The sequence below is a fragment of the Oncorhynchus masou genome, chromosome 20 (assembly GCF_036934945.1).
Source record: "Oncorhynchus masou masou isolate Uvic2021 chromosome 20, UVic_Omas_1.1, whole genome shotgun sequence".
Lineage (NCBI taxonomy): Eukaryota > Metazoa > Chordata > Actinopteri > Salmoniformes > Salmonidae > Oncorhynchus > Oncorhynchus masou.
Window position 1 is genome coordinate 10,646,009 of NC_088231.1, and position 16,646 is coordinate 10,662,654.

Below are 16,646 nucleotides of genomic sequence, written 5' to 3' on the forward strand. Positions count from 1 at the left end.
CTTAGGCTTGCTGCAAGGAGGCATGAGAACCGCAGAGGTGGCCAGGGCAATAAATTGCAATGTCCGTACAGTGAGATGCCTAAGACAGCGCTACAGGGAGACAGGATGGACAGCTGATCGTCCTCACAGTGGAAGACCACGTGTAACACTTGCACAGGATCGGTACATCCGAACTTCAAACCTGCGGGACTGCCCGAGTTACAACAGGAACGCACAATCCCTCCATCAGTGCTCAGTCTGTCCGCAATAGGCTGAGAGAGGTTGGACTGAGGGCTTGTAGGCCTGTTGTAAGGCAGGTCCTCACCAGACATCACCGGCAACAACGTCGCCTTTGAGCACAAACCCACCGTCGCTGGACCAGACAGAACTGGCAAAAAGTGCTCTTCACTGACGAGTCGTGGTTTTATCTCACCAAGCGTGACGGTCGGATTCACGTTTATCGTCGAAGGAATGAGCATTACACCGATGCCTGTACTCTGGAGCGGGATCGATTTGGAGGTGGAGGGTCCACCATGTTCTGGGGCGGTGTGTCACAGCATCATCGTACTGAGCATGTTGTCATTGCAGGCAATCTCAATGCTGTGCTTTACAGGGAAGACATCCTCCTCCCTCATGTGGTACCCTTCCTGCAGGCTCATCCTGACATGACCCTCCAGCACGACAATGCCACCAGCCATACTGCTCGTTCTGTGCGTGATTTCCTACAAGACAGAAATGTCAGTGTTCTGCCATGGCCAGCAAAGAGCCCGGATCTCAATACCATTGAGCACGTCTGGGACCTGTTGGATCAGAGGGTGAGGGCTAGGGCCATTCCCCCCAAAAATGTCCGCAGGTGCCTTGGTGGAAGAGTGGGAACATCTCACAGCAAGAACTGGCAAATCTGGTGCAGTCCATGAGGAGGAGATGCAGTACTTAATGCAGCTGGTACACACACCAGATACCGACTGATAATTTTGACCCCCCCTTTGTTCAGGGACACATTATTCCACTTCTGTTAGTCACGTGTTTGTGGAACTTGTTCAGTTTATGTCTCAGTTGTTGACTCTTGTTATGTTCATACAAATATTTACACATGTTAAGTTTGCTGAAAATAAACGCAGTTGACGTTTCTTTTTTGCTGAGTTTATATACAGTTGAAGTCAGATGTTTACATACACTTAGGTTGGAGTAATTAAAACTCATTGTTCGACCACTCCAAAAATGTCTTGTTTACAAAATATAGTTCTGGCAAGTAGGTTAGGCCATTTACTTTGTGCATGACACAAGTAGTTTTTCCAACAATTGTTAACAGACAGATTATTTCACTTATAATTCACTGTATCACAATTCCAGTGGGTCAGAAGTTGACATACACTGAGTTGACTGTGCCTTCAAACAGCTTGGAAAATTCCAGAAAATGATGTCATGGCTTTATAAGTTTCTTATAGGCTAATTGGCATCATTTGAGTCAATTGGATGTGTACCTGTGGATGTATCTCAAGGCCTACTTTAAAAACTCAGTGCCTCTTTGCTTGACATCATGGGAAAATCAAAACAAAATCAGCCATTACTCAGGAAAAAAATTGTATACCTCCACAAGTCTGGTTCATCCTTGGGAGCAATTTCCAAATGACCTGAAGGTACCACGTTCATCAGTACAAACAATAGTACGCAAGTATAAACACCACAGGACCACGCAGCTGTCATAACGCGTGTCCTTCCTGAGCGGTATGTCTCCTAGAGATGAACGTACTTTGGTACAAAAAGTACAAATCAATCCCAGAACAGCAGCAAAGGACCCTGTGAAGATGCTGGATGAAACGGGTACAAAAGTATCTATATCCACAGTAAAATGAGTCCTATATCGTTATAACCTGAAAGGCCGCTCAGCAAGGAAGAATCCATTGCTCTCCAAAACCGCCATAAAAAAAGCCAGACTATGGTTTGCAACTGCACATGGTGACAAATATCTTACTTTTTTGGAGAGATGTCCTCTGGTGTGGTGAAACAAAAATAGAACTGCTTGGCCATGATGACCATCATTATGTTTGGAGGAAAAAGAGGGAGGCTTGCAAGCCTAAGAAAACCATCCCAACCGTGAAGCACAGGGGGTGGCAGCATCATGTTGTGGGGGTGCTTTGCTGCAGGAGGGACTGGTGCATTTCACAAAATAGATGGCATCATGAGGTAGGAAAATTATGTGGATATATTGAAGCAACATCAAGACATCAGTCAGGAAGTTAAATCTTGGTCGCAAATGGGTCTTCCAAATGGACAATGACCCCCCCAAGCATACCTTCAAAGTTGTGGCAAAATGGCTTAAGGACAATAAAGTCAAGGTATTGGAGTGGCCATCACAAAGCTCTGACCTCAATCCTATAGAAAATTTGTGGGCAGAACTGAAAAAGCGTTTGCGAGCAAGGAGGCCTACTAACCTGACTCAGTTACACCAGCTTTGTCCGGAGGAATGGGCCAAAATTCACCCAACTTATTGTGGGAAGCTTGTGGAAGGCTAGCCGAAATGTTTGACCCAAGTTAACCAAATTTAAAAGGCAATGCTACCAAATACTAATTGAGTGTATGTAAACTTTTGACCCACTGGGAATGTGATGAAAGAAATAAAAGCTGAAATAAATCACTCTACTATTATTCTGACATTTCACATTCTTAAAATAAAGTGGTTATCCTAACTGACCTAAGACAGGACATTTTTACTAGGATTAAAAGTCAGGAATTGTGAAAAACTGAGTTTAAACGTATTTGGCTAAGGTGTATGTAAACTTCCGATTTCAACTGTATATATTTTTTTCAGAACATTAACCGTGTGTAGGTAGATACATGTGTGTAGGTATATGTGAAAAGGTTATACAAGGTTATACAAATGATTTGTTGCCAGTTGGGGAGTTTTTTTTTCTTCTCCCACACATAGTTCGGCTATTAGACAATTATTTTGTATAGGTTATAGTCTTTTTCAGCTAATAGCCCATCCTAGCGATGCTGTTTGCAGAATTCACAGCTTGCTACAGTACGCTTGTGAAAAACAAAATGCCTCCAGCTGTCGAAACACAGAATATCTAATTGATAAAGTGTTTTTAGCCACAATGCTTTTGGTGCAGTCGGTAGGATGCTGGACTTAGGGCTCGAAGGTTGAGGGTTCTAAACCTGCTCCCTGCTCGTTTCATTACATTATAATGCCGGTCTCAGAGCAAATAGCCTGGATTGTTCCTCACCCTCTTCCACGTGTCATTCTCTGCCTGAGTGGCTCGCTTGTGGTCATGCTGGCAGGATATGGCAGCACTTTCGGTTGTGTGTCAAGAATTCAGCATAGAAAGTTTGTATGAAGGTCTGGTTATTTACAGGCAAATAATAATATGCTCTAAATCGCTAAACAAACTTTGCTGACCTGTTTTCAATCGTCCACATGGCTGGTAGAACCTATTCATGTAGTTAACTAGCTAGCTAACTTCTATGATGAAGGTAGGGCTAGAGGCGCTCTTGATATTATTTGTGTCTGTAGGTGAGGGGTGGGGAGCCTACTTCAAGTACTACTTGACTTGTATCTACTTTGGCTAGCTGTATAATTTTTGAGAGGTTTCAAAAATGGACTGACTACTATCCTCGAGTCAATGGTGTGCTAACTTTACTTTGGGAAAACATTTATGTTTGCTGTTACCCTCTGGACAGCAGATCATTAGTATAACTAGTAGGCAAGGCTATGTAACATTGTTTAGTCCTGCCTGCTATGGTGGGTTTTAAATTAATTGGTTCTCTCACGTTTGTTTTTGAGGTATAATTACTGTCATATTACAAATCGTAAACTTAATTTGCAACTTATTTATTCCAGAACCAAAGAGTGTGCCTATCACCTCTCAACTCGGTTAACTGTTTCAACCTGGAACACTATTCTCCTGCTGTGGTCCGATTCAGTCATTGCAAGAAATCCTGAAGAGCAGGAGTGTGTGAAGGGTTTTGTCCCAGCCCAGCTCTAAAATTTGACTTCATTATGTAATCAACATAGCCCATCTCCGTGATTCGCTATGATTTGTATACGGGTATGGGCTGGAACAAAAGCTTATACACAGTCCTGCCAATCAGATCTGGAGCTGTGCACCCGTTTAATTCATTATTCTGTACTATGGGTACAATTTGGGGAGGGGGGGGGGGGTATTGATATAACGCATGATCCACTCTCAAGTTGAAGTTGCAATGGCGGCGGTTGCTAAGAAGGGAGCAGCTGCGGACCAGAAGACTGCAGCCAAGGCAGCACTGGTCCACACCTGCTCTGTCTGTCGGGTGAGTAGTATTGGTTGGTACGGAATGTGCTTGTAGGTTCCTCTCCATGTGTAGGCTATTGTACTGGCCTGTGTGGTACAGTCTTTCAAAAGTGTAGAAGTTTGTTGCATCGTATTGCTTAGTTTATTGCATCGTATTGCTTAGTTTATCATGTGTCAACTTTGAATTCAATCTAAGCCACAGATTAACTTCCTCCATTTTGTACTTGACCTTTATAGATGCAGACCCGAAGAAATTCAAGCAGAACTTTGTGAGCAAGCATCTCCAGTGGTTCCAGTGCTGGTTGATGTACTAAGTGAGCACACGCACTCAAATGGACCTACAGCTCAGGCAATATTTTTTTCAACAAGTTAGTTCTGAATTGCTTTATATAATACAGTAGTGCATTCTGACACCATGAACTGAAATAACTTTCACCTTGTTCACATAGTTGGAAGAAATGATAAGGGATTCAATAAAGACCTCCACAGGCTGAATTAGAAGAGGATCTGGTAAAATAAGGGAATGTTGCTAATATCATTTTAGGTAGCTAGCTAGCAATATAGCTAATCTGCAAAAAGATAGCATAGTATTCATGGCACATTATATATATCTGACTGCTACTAGGATAGTATTCTGTACAAGACAAGACCAAATGCATAAATAAAACAAATGTGTTAAATAAAATATGGAACAGTAAATTGAAATGTTCAATATATCTTTCGTTTTGGATCAAGGTAACTAGCTAGCTGATAGCGAAGGTGTCAGCTAGAGATGACGTGCAGGAGCTTGCAGGGATTTGTAGTCTTGAATGATGTTAGTCAGCATTTTTGTATCTGAGAGTAAATAGAACCAAATATATTGGTAATTCACCTTGCCCAAGAGATATTTACAGGGTTATCAAAATGTCACTCCAGAGTAAGCCTAGGTTTTATGGGTCTTATGATACGTCCACTGTGGGAGTCAATATAACATTTAAGATTATTGTACATTGTTTTAAAAAAGAAGAAGTAGTAGAATAGCCTTATGGACTTGTCAAATAGCTGTCATGTACCGTAACCATCATTGCTTTCCTGGTGGCAAACACCGCTAAAGCCGTTGACTAGTAAACGACCGTGGGGTTCGAGCCCCCCTCGCTTCAAGCATTTTTGGAAAACACTCTCCATGCATACAATGCATTCGGAAGGAAATCAGACCCCTTCAATTTTTCAACATTTTATTACCTTACAGCCTTATTCTAAAATGTATTAAATTGCGTGTCCCCCAATCCACACACACAATACCCCATTATGACAAAGCAAAAACAGGGTTTTAGAATGTTTTGGTTCCCTTCCCCAGATCTGTGCCAACACAATCATGTCTCTGAGCTCTACAGACAATTCCTTTGACCTCATGGCTTGGTTTTTGATCTGGCATGCACTGTCGACTGTGGGACGTTATATAGACAGGTTTGTGCCTTTCCAAATCATGTCTAATCATTTGAATTTACCACAAGTGGACTCCAATCAAGCTGTAGAAACATCAAGGATGTTTGGGAACATTGTAGGTCATCAAGGATGTTTCTACGAGTAGATGACTATAAAAATGCATATAAAACGTTGTAGGGCTACATTTAGGTGTACACATCCATATAATATAGCCTATGCAATATGATTAGGTTATAGCAGTGTTTGTCTGCAAGGCTGAATAAATTAAATGAATTCTTAAATCTTCATTTTCAAGCTGTAGGCTACGTCCCTTCAAAACACACAAATGTAATTCTTAATTTAAAAAGGGGGAAAAAACTAATGTGATATTGGAACCCTTGCCACAATCTGCGACAATTACATGGAGCTAGACACTCTAAATAGAAAGCAATTGGATCAGTCAGTAAAATACATGATGTAGTTGCTTTGATTATCGGTACATGCTGTTACACTTCTGTTATGGATGCTGTTGAAACATTGCCTGATGCTTAGTCTGAACATTCGTCAAATATTTTGCAAGTATGGCCTCAGAGTGTTTTCCCAGCCCCACTATGTTTTGAGTCCTATACTGTAGTTACAGAATGACTTCATTGTTGTTAAACACATCATGCTGGATATAAATAAAAATGTGGGTAAAAAAAGTCAGCAATGATAAGTCAAAAGTCAGACAAACATGACTAAACTATTTCGATGTGTACAGTAAGTGTTTGTTAGTGTGTGGGTATGTGTAGGTATATTTAGTAAGTCTATATTGGTTATAAAGTTATGTTTATGCAGAATAGGGTGAAATCAGATGTGATGTATACCAAAGAAAGTCTCAACGATAGCCTTAAAGTAAAATTGGATGTTTATTAAACAAAAGTGTTAAATAGACCATATGAAAACCACACATATACATCAACTAAAAATCTGCATGAACTTGATCATTTGTATTAATTTCCTCATTAAAAGTGTCTTGGGAAAGCAGTTCAATGAATGTAATGAAATAGGCATTTGTGAACATCACCTAGCCTACACAGTACAAACACAATATGTAACAGACTTTTTAGGCTTATGTGCTTTATACACAGTGTACAAAACATTAACACCTGCTCTTTCCATGACAGACTGACCAGGTGAAACAAGGTGAAAGCTATGATCTCTTATTGATGTCACCTGTTAACCCCACTTCAAATCATTGTAGATGGAGAGGAGGAGACAGGTTAAAGAAGGATTTTTAAGCCTTGAGACATGGATTGTGTGTGTGCCATTCAGAGGGTGAATGGGAAAGACAAAAGATGTAAGTGCCTTTGAAGGAGGTATGGTAGCAAGTGCCAGGCGCAGCGGTTTGTGTCAAGAACCGCAACGCTGCTGGGTCTTTCACGCTCAACAGTTATCCGTGTGTATCAAGAATGGTCCACCACCCAAAATACATCCAGCCAACTTGACGCAACTGTGGGAAGCATAGGAGTCAACATGGTCCAGCATCCGTGTGGAACGCTTTAGAGTCCACGTCCTGACTAATTGAGGTTGTTTTGAGGGCAAAAGGGGGGGGGGGGGGATGCAATTCAATATTAGCGATGTGTTCATAATGTTTTGTACACTCAGTGTATATCACACAATGTATGGATGCAATATTCTACCCAGGAATATTCAACACTGAAGTCTTTTACTCTCGTAATTCCAAATGCATCCGTGGATCTTTTCTGCCCACTACAATGAAAAGTAATCTTAGTCTCATGCATGGTTTGATATAAATGCAATAAGCTATAAAGTGGAATAGTTTTTCTGCTGGGGTATCCTGAGGTAGCTCCTCTCGGAGAACCTCAGACGAACAGCCTTTCTCCCATGTGGACCTTCAGGTGTCTCTTCAGGCTGCCAGCCTGGGTAAAGCGCATGTGACACTGGGGGCAGCTGTAGGGTTTCTCCCCTGTGTGGACCCTCTGGTGCCTCTTCAGGCTGCCAGCCTCAGCGAAGCGCATATCACACTGGGTACAGCTGAAGGGTTTCACCCCTGTGTGGACCCTCTGGTGGATCTCCACTTTCTGGAGGCAGCTGAAGCCTTTGTTACAGAACATGCAGAGGAAGCGTTTCTCTTTACTACTGCCTGATGTGTTTCCCCCTCCCTGAGCTCGAGCCCTGTCGTTTAAGTTCAATACCTGATCGAAAAGGACGCGGCAATGTGAATCTGAAGGCCCCTTCGACATGGACACTGGGGCCCGATCCCTGAGCGTGCGTACAGGGGAGTGGCTCAAGACATTTGGATTTGTCTCTAAGCTTTCCCTGTAATCTAAGAAATCTTGTGAGTGTCCTTCTCCTAAGTGAGTCTCGTCTTCATTCCATGTAAGATGAGTATCACCCTCCACTTTGACAGTCACATCATCTACCGCTATAACCTCCCCTTTCTTATCTAGACACCCTTCAGAGTATACACTACTACTGTACTGGTTCCAGTCCCCTCTAGACAAATCAGTCTGTGTCTCTAAACCCAAGGATATGTTGCCAGAGTCCATCTCTGTGGTGTAAAAACAAGACAGATCATCACCACCAGAGTCTAACGCATCACCATCAGTATTTCCACAGGAATTAACCGTCTTCTGGCTCTGGTGAAACACCGGTAAATACTCTGTGCCAGGAGCAGGAGGACAGCCCAGTGGCCCCAGTCTCTCTGGATCGGATCTGTGGCCAGATCCTGTGTGTAAAAGCCTGTGTGCTACAGTTAAGGTCTCAGTGTCTGTCTCAGACTTGAGGACAGCGTTCGGCGTTCCACTGACCTCCGTGATGCTGCGTCGGGTTCTGGGCGGCGTGGGGGTGGGGTCCTCCGTGGCTACAGGGAGCACTCCAGCCGCTCCAGTCTGGATGTCTGTGCTTTGCCCTGGGTCCTCTCCTTCAGACCTCTCCAGCTTGACCTCAGGCCCTGCATCCTCAGCATCTACAGACTGACACAAGAGGAGGCTCTTACCAATATATGATTTGAATAGGATAACAATGTCATAGAGAAGTCTCACAAGGATCCCTATGACAGATAAATAAGGATGTACATGTAAGGAAGTGGATAGCTGAGGGGAGCCTTTCTGAAATAAACTAGACACATTTGACATGCTGTACAAAGTAACACTTTATGCAACACTATTACACTAACCTCTATCACAACAACATGATGGGTTGAGGTTCCACTACCCTCATTATGTCCTGCTGGCTTTACAAAGCTCCTATGGCCTCCAGTGAGATGTCCTTCACCCGAGAGAGTGATTGGGGGAAAATAAGTGATTAGGTTAGCTACTGTCAATGCTCAAAGGTCTATTGACACTGGCCGTGTCTGAATACCAATACTAGCATACTTAAACTGTATACTTATTTTGGCGTTTTATCTAGTAGAATTCACTCATCTTTTCTGACTCAAGTTTTTGACAACAGCTGATAATCATAAATTGACGCGTTGTACCGAAATAAACTAATGGCGGGAGTCAATCACTCTTTAGATGACGCATTCGTAGTACTATTTTCTTTTTTTGCATACTATTTAGTACACAAGTATGGGTATTAGCAGGGATGTAAAATAACACTTTGCATAACTTCTTGATATACTATTTTGAGATGATGTTTCATGCATCATTGTTTTCAATGAGTAAATAATAGGAAATGCAGTAAATCAAGAATCTGGTTAGAATATGATGGATACGTAATCAGGGGAATTACTGCATACTATCCAAAACTGAACAAGACCGAATTCTGGTTAACCATAGGGGTGAACGTATCTAAGGTCACACACGCGCAGAGGAGAACGGGGCGACAGCCCCGCAGCCTCCAGCAAAATGTACCTCTTGCCATTCCTCTGTTTCGGTCGAGGATCTTGACACTACTGGGACGACTGGCGAGAACGCGGTCCCGTGCCACTTTCAGTTCCAGTAGCTGAAGTTTCCTCCGCAATGCCCGGTTTTCTTTCTGGCTTTGAGTCATTTCCAAACGAAACACTGCATAGTCGTCGTCTACGAGTTTACAGATATCTGCCACGGCTGCATTCGCTAGCACCTCCATAATGGAGGCTATTTGAGTATGAAAGACCATACAGTTAGCCATGTTAGCGGCTAGTTAACGTTACCTAGATAACGTATATCAACCAAGTCCTGTCTCCAACGCGAATTAAAGAATACATGAGGTAAACGTGTGATGATGTACAATTAAATTAGTCATAGTTTGAGTTCCAGAGTATTAATAAACGTCTAAATAACACAAAAAAGCTAACGTTGAAATGATTCTTGGTCACGGTTCACTTCTTCTCTAAATTAGTATTGGCGGATCGCAACCGTGACGTGCATACAACGCCACCTACTGTACTGGAGTGTGAGGCCATTCACGGCCTCCCCTTCTTCGATGAGGTTTAATTGTGGTTGGCATCCAATATTTTTTTTACATTTTAAATGTAACCTTTATTTAACTAGGCAAGTCAGTTAAGAGCAAATTATTATTTACAATGACGGCCAAACCCGGACAACGCTGTGACAATTGTGCGCCGCCTTATGGGACTCCCAATCACCGGCCGGATGTGATACAGACTGGATTTAAACCAGATAGTGACGCCTCTTGCACTGAGATGCAGTGCCTTAGACCGCTGTGCCACTCGGAAGCCCAATATGTTGTATTACTGCCACCTACTAGAATGGAGTACAACTCCCTTATACTTTGCTTGAAAAATAAAAATACCCCACCATCTAACTACATTCACAAAAAAATCAACAAATAAATTAAATTAAAATAACACCACCCTAATTTACTTGAATCTATTTAGTCCTACCTCATGTCAACAACCTGAAAGGATGGGACACCACCACTCAACACACCCAGTAACTCTTCTGATGTCAAGTCTCGCACACCCAAATACCTCTCTGTAGCTGCCACCACAACCTCAATTTCTGCAAGTTACGTTCTATCCCTGCAGTACAGTTGATAACCATTGTTATAAATGCTAAAAGTCCATTCTTACTAAAACATATCACTTGCTGGCCTAACCCTCTACAGGTGCAGATCTACTACGCACACCACTCCTCTCAGGATCCCTCCCCCTTGACCCATCTTCATCTACTTTCTTCACTGCCTCAGCATATGACAACTTCTGTACTACTCTAACCCTGGAAACCACAACCTGCCTCTCTCGCACAGGACATTTCTGATCCTCAGCCCCATGGGCACCCCTAAAATTAACACATACCACTACTTTCCCAATGCTACACATTCCTTTGTCTCATGCCCATCTGCACACTTCTCACACCTAGGAACCTCCCTCCTACACACTGCTTCCACATGCCCATAAGCTTGACACCTGTAACAACATAATGTATATCGCACAAAAGCTTGTACAGGATAAGTAACATCACTTTGTCGGGCAAAGACTCATCATCAAAACTCAAAAGAACAGACAATGACTGCTGTTTCACCACTCTCACCCCCTATCTGCGTCGCACCAAACGACAAGCACCACAAACACCGGGAATCTTCCCCTTCAGTTGGTCAAGTTTTACATTTACTGCTTCCCCAGCAATCACTCCTTTCAATGGCGCCCTTTTCTTGAGAGCAAAATAATTCGCATTTCTTGCCCCCATTCGTTTAATGCCGAGCGCCTTCTCCCTCTGACCAGCAGAAACACAAACAACTGTCACAAGACCACTTCTGGTTACCCTCACCGATTCCACAGTACCCAACTCTGTTTTCACCCACCCTGAAACCACAAATCCATCAACCAAAAGGCAATGGTCCACTTTTTACAAAAACTTCACTCCTTCTGTCACAGACTCATCTTTATCCTGACCCGCGGTGCAAGCTTCAGGCTCAGAGAACTTCCCCACACCTGCCACCTCCAATACTTCGCCCTCATTCTCTTCATCTCACTCTGCTTACACGTTCTACCATTCTCCTTTAACAAACCATCTCCCTTTTCCAAGCCATTTTTAACTGACTCAAGCTCACCGTCTTCCTCCTTCTCTCGCTTAGACATCCTCTGCTTCTCTTTTTCCCTCCATTCCCCCTCCGTATTCCAAGTATAAGTCTCCTTATGATAATACTGCACTTCTCCTGACATACATCTTGTTCTTGCTTTCTCAAGGGACGCCATTTAACCGGCTGTCACAATCAGCACACACCCCTCGGGATGTATTTCTCAACAGTGCATCCCACTTACCAAGCAGCTGCTTCGTCTTGATGTTATTCTTTATCAAAAGCTACCGCGACACCTTTCAAAGTCAAACAAGCGCGCCCTTCCAACCACCTTCCCAGTCTCTGCAAAAGCTCTCCCCAAAATGTCACGTCTGCTGGCCACGGCCCCAGCTATTCATGTATTCCCCTATCTAGCTGTGTGTTTCCACTTATTGTTCTGGAGTGGAAGCTCATAAGACATCATAGAACATTTGCCCTACTAATTAATCATAGACCCAGTCAAAAAAACTCACCACTATTCCACTAGCTACTTGGCCCCATCAGTGTTCTAACGATGTGCAACTAGTTAAAGTAAAAAAGGGGAAAATAAATAAACATAAATATGGGTTGTATTTACAAAGGTGTTTGTTCTTCACTGGTTGCCCTTTTCTTTTGGCAACAGGCCACACATATTGCTGCTGTGATTGCACACTGTGGTATTTCACCCAATAGATAAGAGTTTAAAATTGGATGTGGTTTTCAAATTCTTTGTGGGTCTGTGTAATCTTAGGGAAATTTGTGTCTTTAATTTGTGGGTCATACATTTGGCAGGAGTTTAGGAAATGCAACTCAGTTTCCACCTCATTTTGTGAGCAGTGTGCACATAGCCTGTCTTCTATTGAGAGCCAGGTCTGCCTACGCCGAACATTCAAAGCTTTCCTTCATTTTGGGTCAGTCAGTCATCAGGTATTCTGCCACTGTGTACTCTCTGTTTAGGGCCAAATAGCATTCTAGTTGCACTGTTTTTGAATTCTTTCTAATGTGTCAAGTAATTATCTTTTTGTTGTCTCATGATTTTGTTGGGTCTAATTGTGTTGTCCTGGGACTCACTTGGGTCTATTTGTGAACAGAGTCCCAGGACCATCCTGCTTAGGGGACTCTGTTCCAAGTTCATCTCTCTGTAGGTGATGGCTTTGTTATGGAAGATTTGGAATATCTTCCATTTAAGTGGTTATAGAATTTAATTTAATTTCCTGGATTTTGATAATTAGCGGGTATCGTCCTAATTCTGCTATGCATGCATTATTTTGGGTTTTACGTTGTACACAGGGGATATTTTGCAGAATTCTGCATGCAGAGTCTCTCAATTTGGTGTTTGTCCCATTTTGTGACTTCTTGGTTGGTGAGCGGACCCCAGACCTCACAACCATAAAGGGCAATGGGTTCCATCACTGATTCAAGTATTTTTTTGCCAGATCCTAATTGGTATGTCAAATATTATGTTCCATTTGATGGCATAGAAGGCCCTTGTTGCCTTGTCTCTCAGATCGTTCACAGCTTTGTGGAAGTTACCTGTGGCGCTGATGTTTAGGCCGAGATATGTATCGTTTTTTTGTGTGCTCTAGGGCAACAGTGTCTAGATGGAAGTTGTATTTGTGGTCCTGGCAACTGGACCTTTTTTGGAACACCATTATTTTTGTCTTACTGAGATTTACTGTCTGACAGAATTAGGGCCCAGGTCTGACAGAATCTGTGCAGAAGACCTAGGTGCTGCACTATCCCTCAACACAACTTGTAACTCTTCTGCAATAAAATTGAAAATCGCTTACACCCAAGTACTTCTCAGCAGCTGCCACCACCACAGCCATTTTCCGCCACGTTCCATTTCTGCGACACAGTTGATAACCATGGCTATGATCACTAAGAATTCAACCTTACTGAAGTACATGTTATTCTATCACTCGCTATTGGCCTTGGCCTACTCACAGAGATCCTGTTAGTCTCCCTCTACCTGGACCCATCTGCATCTACTACTCTCTTCACTGCCTCAGCATACAACACCTTCTGTACTACTCTGATCTTGGCAACCTCAACCTGTCTCTCTCACCAGACACTTTTGATCTCCAGCAACAACTGTTCACTTCTTCTTCATAGTTGTATTGGCGGATCACAACCAACTGAAACGTACATACATCGCCACCCACTGTACTGGAGTGTGACCTAGAGGTCTTCACAGATCCACCTTTGCCTGAATACCCAGAACCAGATTCGGGACCTAGCATGTCCGGATCAAGAATTCTCAAATAATGTCACAGCTCTGGGGCGGATCTGATTGTCAAGTGTCTGGGGTGTAATTTGTAACTGAATTGTCCGGAAGGGCCGTACATATCTGAACGCTACTGCTGCAGTAGAGAGAGGATTTTTATAATTGATGCTGCTGCTCTTGCTTTCCACGAGAGTGGAGCGTGGCACATGTAGCTTGTTGTTGTTGACCAATCATAAGTCATCAAAGCGGCAATAGGCTACAGTCATAGAGCCTCTGTCTGGCAAAAGTGAAGATATATCTAATCAATGGAAGATGGAATTAGAGTTAAAGGAGAAGGATAGGCTACAAAGACCAAGAGCCAACAGGTAGGTTGCTACTTAATATTCTGAATGGAGTTATTTGCCTCTGTAGGATGAGAAAGTACGCACTGGATCCTCAATTAGCCTAGCGAGCTAGCTTCTCCCAGTTTGATTCAGTCAAGACAGGTACTACATAATCATATTTGATGATAGATAACCTAGCTATAATGCCACGTTCAAAACAACTAGGAACTTGGAAATCAGAGACTTCCGACTTCATTGTGTTCAAGACAACTAGGAACTCTGAAAGAAAACTAGCTCCGACTGGATGAAAATCTGAAATGTCTTGAGTCAATAAGTATTCAACCCCTTTGTTATGGCAAGACTAAATATGTTCAGGTGTAAAAACTTGCAAAATAAGTTGAATGGATTTTTGAATGACTACCTCATCTCTGTATCCCACACATACAATTATCTGTAAGAGCCCTCAGTCGAGCAGTGCATTTCCAATATAGATTCCACCACAAAGACCAGGTAGGTTTTCCAATGCCCAGCAAAGAAGGGCACCTATTGGTAGATGGGTAAACAAAAGCAGACATTGAATATCCCTTTGAGCATGGTTAAGTTATTAATTACACGTTGTATTGTGTATCAATACACAGTCACTACAAAGATAAAGGTGTCGTTCCTGACTCAGTTGACAGAGAGTAAGGAAACCGCTCAGGGATTTCACCATTGTGAGGCCAATGGTGACTTTAAAACAGTTTGAGTTTAATGGCTGTGATAGGAGAAAACTGAAGATGGATCAACAGCATTGTATTTACTCCACAATACTAACCTAATTAACAGAGTGAAAAGAAGGAATCCTGTACAGGAGAAGGTACTAATATAGGCACTAAAGTAATACTGCAAAAATTGTGGCAAAGCAATTCACTTTTTGTCCTGAATACAAAGTGTTATGTTTGGGGGCAAATCCAATAGAAAACATCACGGAGTACCACTCTCCATATTTTCAAGCATAGTGGTGGCTGCATAATGTTATGGGTATGCTTGTAATTGTTAAGGACTGGGTAGTTTTTCAGCATAAAAAATGGAGCTAAGCACAGAAAAAAATAATAGAAAACCTGGTTCAGTCTGCTGGTCCAGTCTGAATTCACCTTTCAGCAGGACAATAACCTAAAACACATGGCCAAATGAACACTTGAGTTACTTACCAAGACGACAGTGAATGTTCCTGAGTGGCCAAGTTACAGTTTTGACTTAAATCTACGGCAAGACCTGAAAATGGTTGTATAGCAATGATCAGCAACCAATTTGAATGAGCTTGAAGAATTTTTAAAAGAATAATGGGCACATGTTGCACAATCCAGGTGTGGAAAGCTCTTAGACTTACCCAAAAAGAGTTGTAATCACTGTCAAAGGTGCTTCTACAAAGTATTGACTCAGTGGTATGTAAATTAAATGTTTCTGTTTGTCATTTTCAGTAAATTAGCAAAAAGCTCTAGACATGTTTTCACTTTGTCATTGTGTGAAGATGGGTGATGACCCCAAAAAATTCTGAATGTAAACATTGTTAAAGTGACCCGTGTTCAATAACTATGTACATAGGGCAGCAGTTTCTAAGGTGCAGGGTAGAGTACCAGGTGGGGACGGCTAGAACAGTGACTAAGGCAAGCGGTGACTGTTTGTAGCGGGGTGAACAGGCAGTGGCTCATTGATGATCTTCTTGGCCTTCCTGTGACACTGGGTGCTGTAGATGTCATGGAGGGCAGGCACTGTACAACTGGTGATGTGTTGGGCTGACTGCACCACCCCCTGGAGAGCCCTTCAGTTGGAAGCGGTGCAATTGCCATACCACGGAGGTCAGTGGAACGCTGAACGCCATCCTCAAGTCAGAGACAGACACATCGACTTTAACACAAAGGCTCTTACACAAAGGATCTGACCACAAGTCAGACCCAGAGAGACTGGGGCTGGAGCGACTGGGCTGTCCACCTGCTCAGAGTATTTACTTTATGGTAACCCAAGCATGAGGGTTGTTCATTCCCATCTGGACTCAGATGACACGTTAGGTGGGGGGAGCCACATCAGGCAGTATTAAAGAGAAACGGTTCCTCTGCATGTTCTGTAACAAAAGGCTTCAGCTGACACCAAAAGGTGGAAATCCACCAGAGGGTTCACACAGGGGAGAAATCATTTAACTGTACCCATTGTCAGATGCGCTTCACCCATGCTGACAACCTGAAGATGCAGCTGAAAGGTACACCCAGGAGAGAGGCAGTTCGCCTGTACGCACTGTGAGAAGAGGTTCTCGGGAGAGTATGGGAAGCCTGATCTGCTGCTGGTCAAAAAGGAGACAATAGAAGACGGACCAGAGAGCATTGATCTGCTGAGTGGACTAAAGATGGGGGAGCAAGGTAAGGGAGAAATACATATAAGCTCCATACAGTAATAGATCTTCAATGGGAATAGTGA

At 42.9% G+C, this 16,646-nt stretch overlaps 1 protein-coding gene across 1 annotated transcript; it reads right to left on the minus strand.

The window, feature by feature from the left end:
* Nucleotides 1–6,546: 6,546 nt before the first annotated feature.
* Nucleotides 6,547–9,977, minus strand: LOC135506954 (zinc finger and BTB domain-containing protein 18-like). The gene is made up of 3 exons (XM_064926392.1): nucleotides 9,518–9,977; nucleotides 8,839–8,930; nucleotides 6,547–8,635 (listed from the first exon to the last, which is right to left on the minus strand). Exons 1-3 carry the CDS (start codon nucleotides 9,774–9,776, stop codon nucleotides 7,523–7,525), a joined length of 1,464 nt encoding a protein of 487 aa, XP_064782464.1. The 5' UTR covers nucleotides 9,777–9,977; the 3' UTR covers nucleotides 6,547–7,522.
* Nucleotides 9,978–16,646: the final 6,669 nt, after the last annotated feature.

Bases quoted from the DNA above. Each gene is read 5' to 3' on its own strand.
- LOC135506954 (XM_064926392.1), bottom strand. From the start codon at position 9,776: ATGGCTAACTGTATGGTCTTTCATACTCAAATAGCCTCCATTATGGAG. The intron at 8,931-9,517 runs GTACATTTTGCT...TCTCGGGTGAAG, and splicing joins AAACAGAGGAATGGCAAGAG to GACATCTCACTGGAGGCCAT. The intron at 8,636-8,838 runs GTTAGTGTAATA...CTCTTGTGTCAG, and splicing joins ATCATGTTGTTGTGATAGAG to TCTGTAGATGCTGAGGATGC.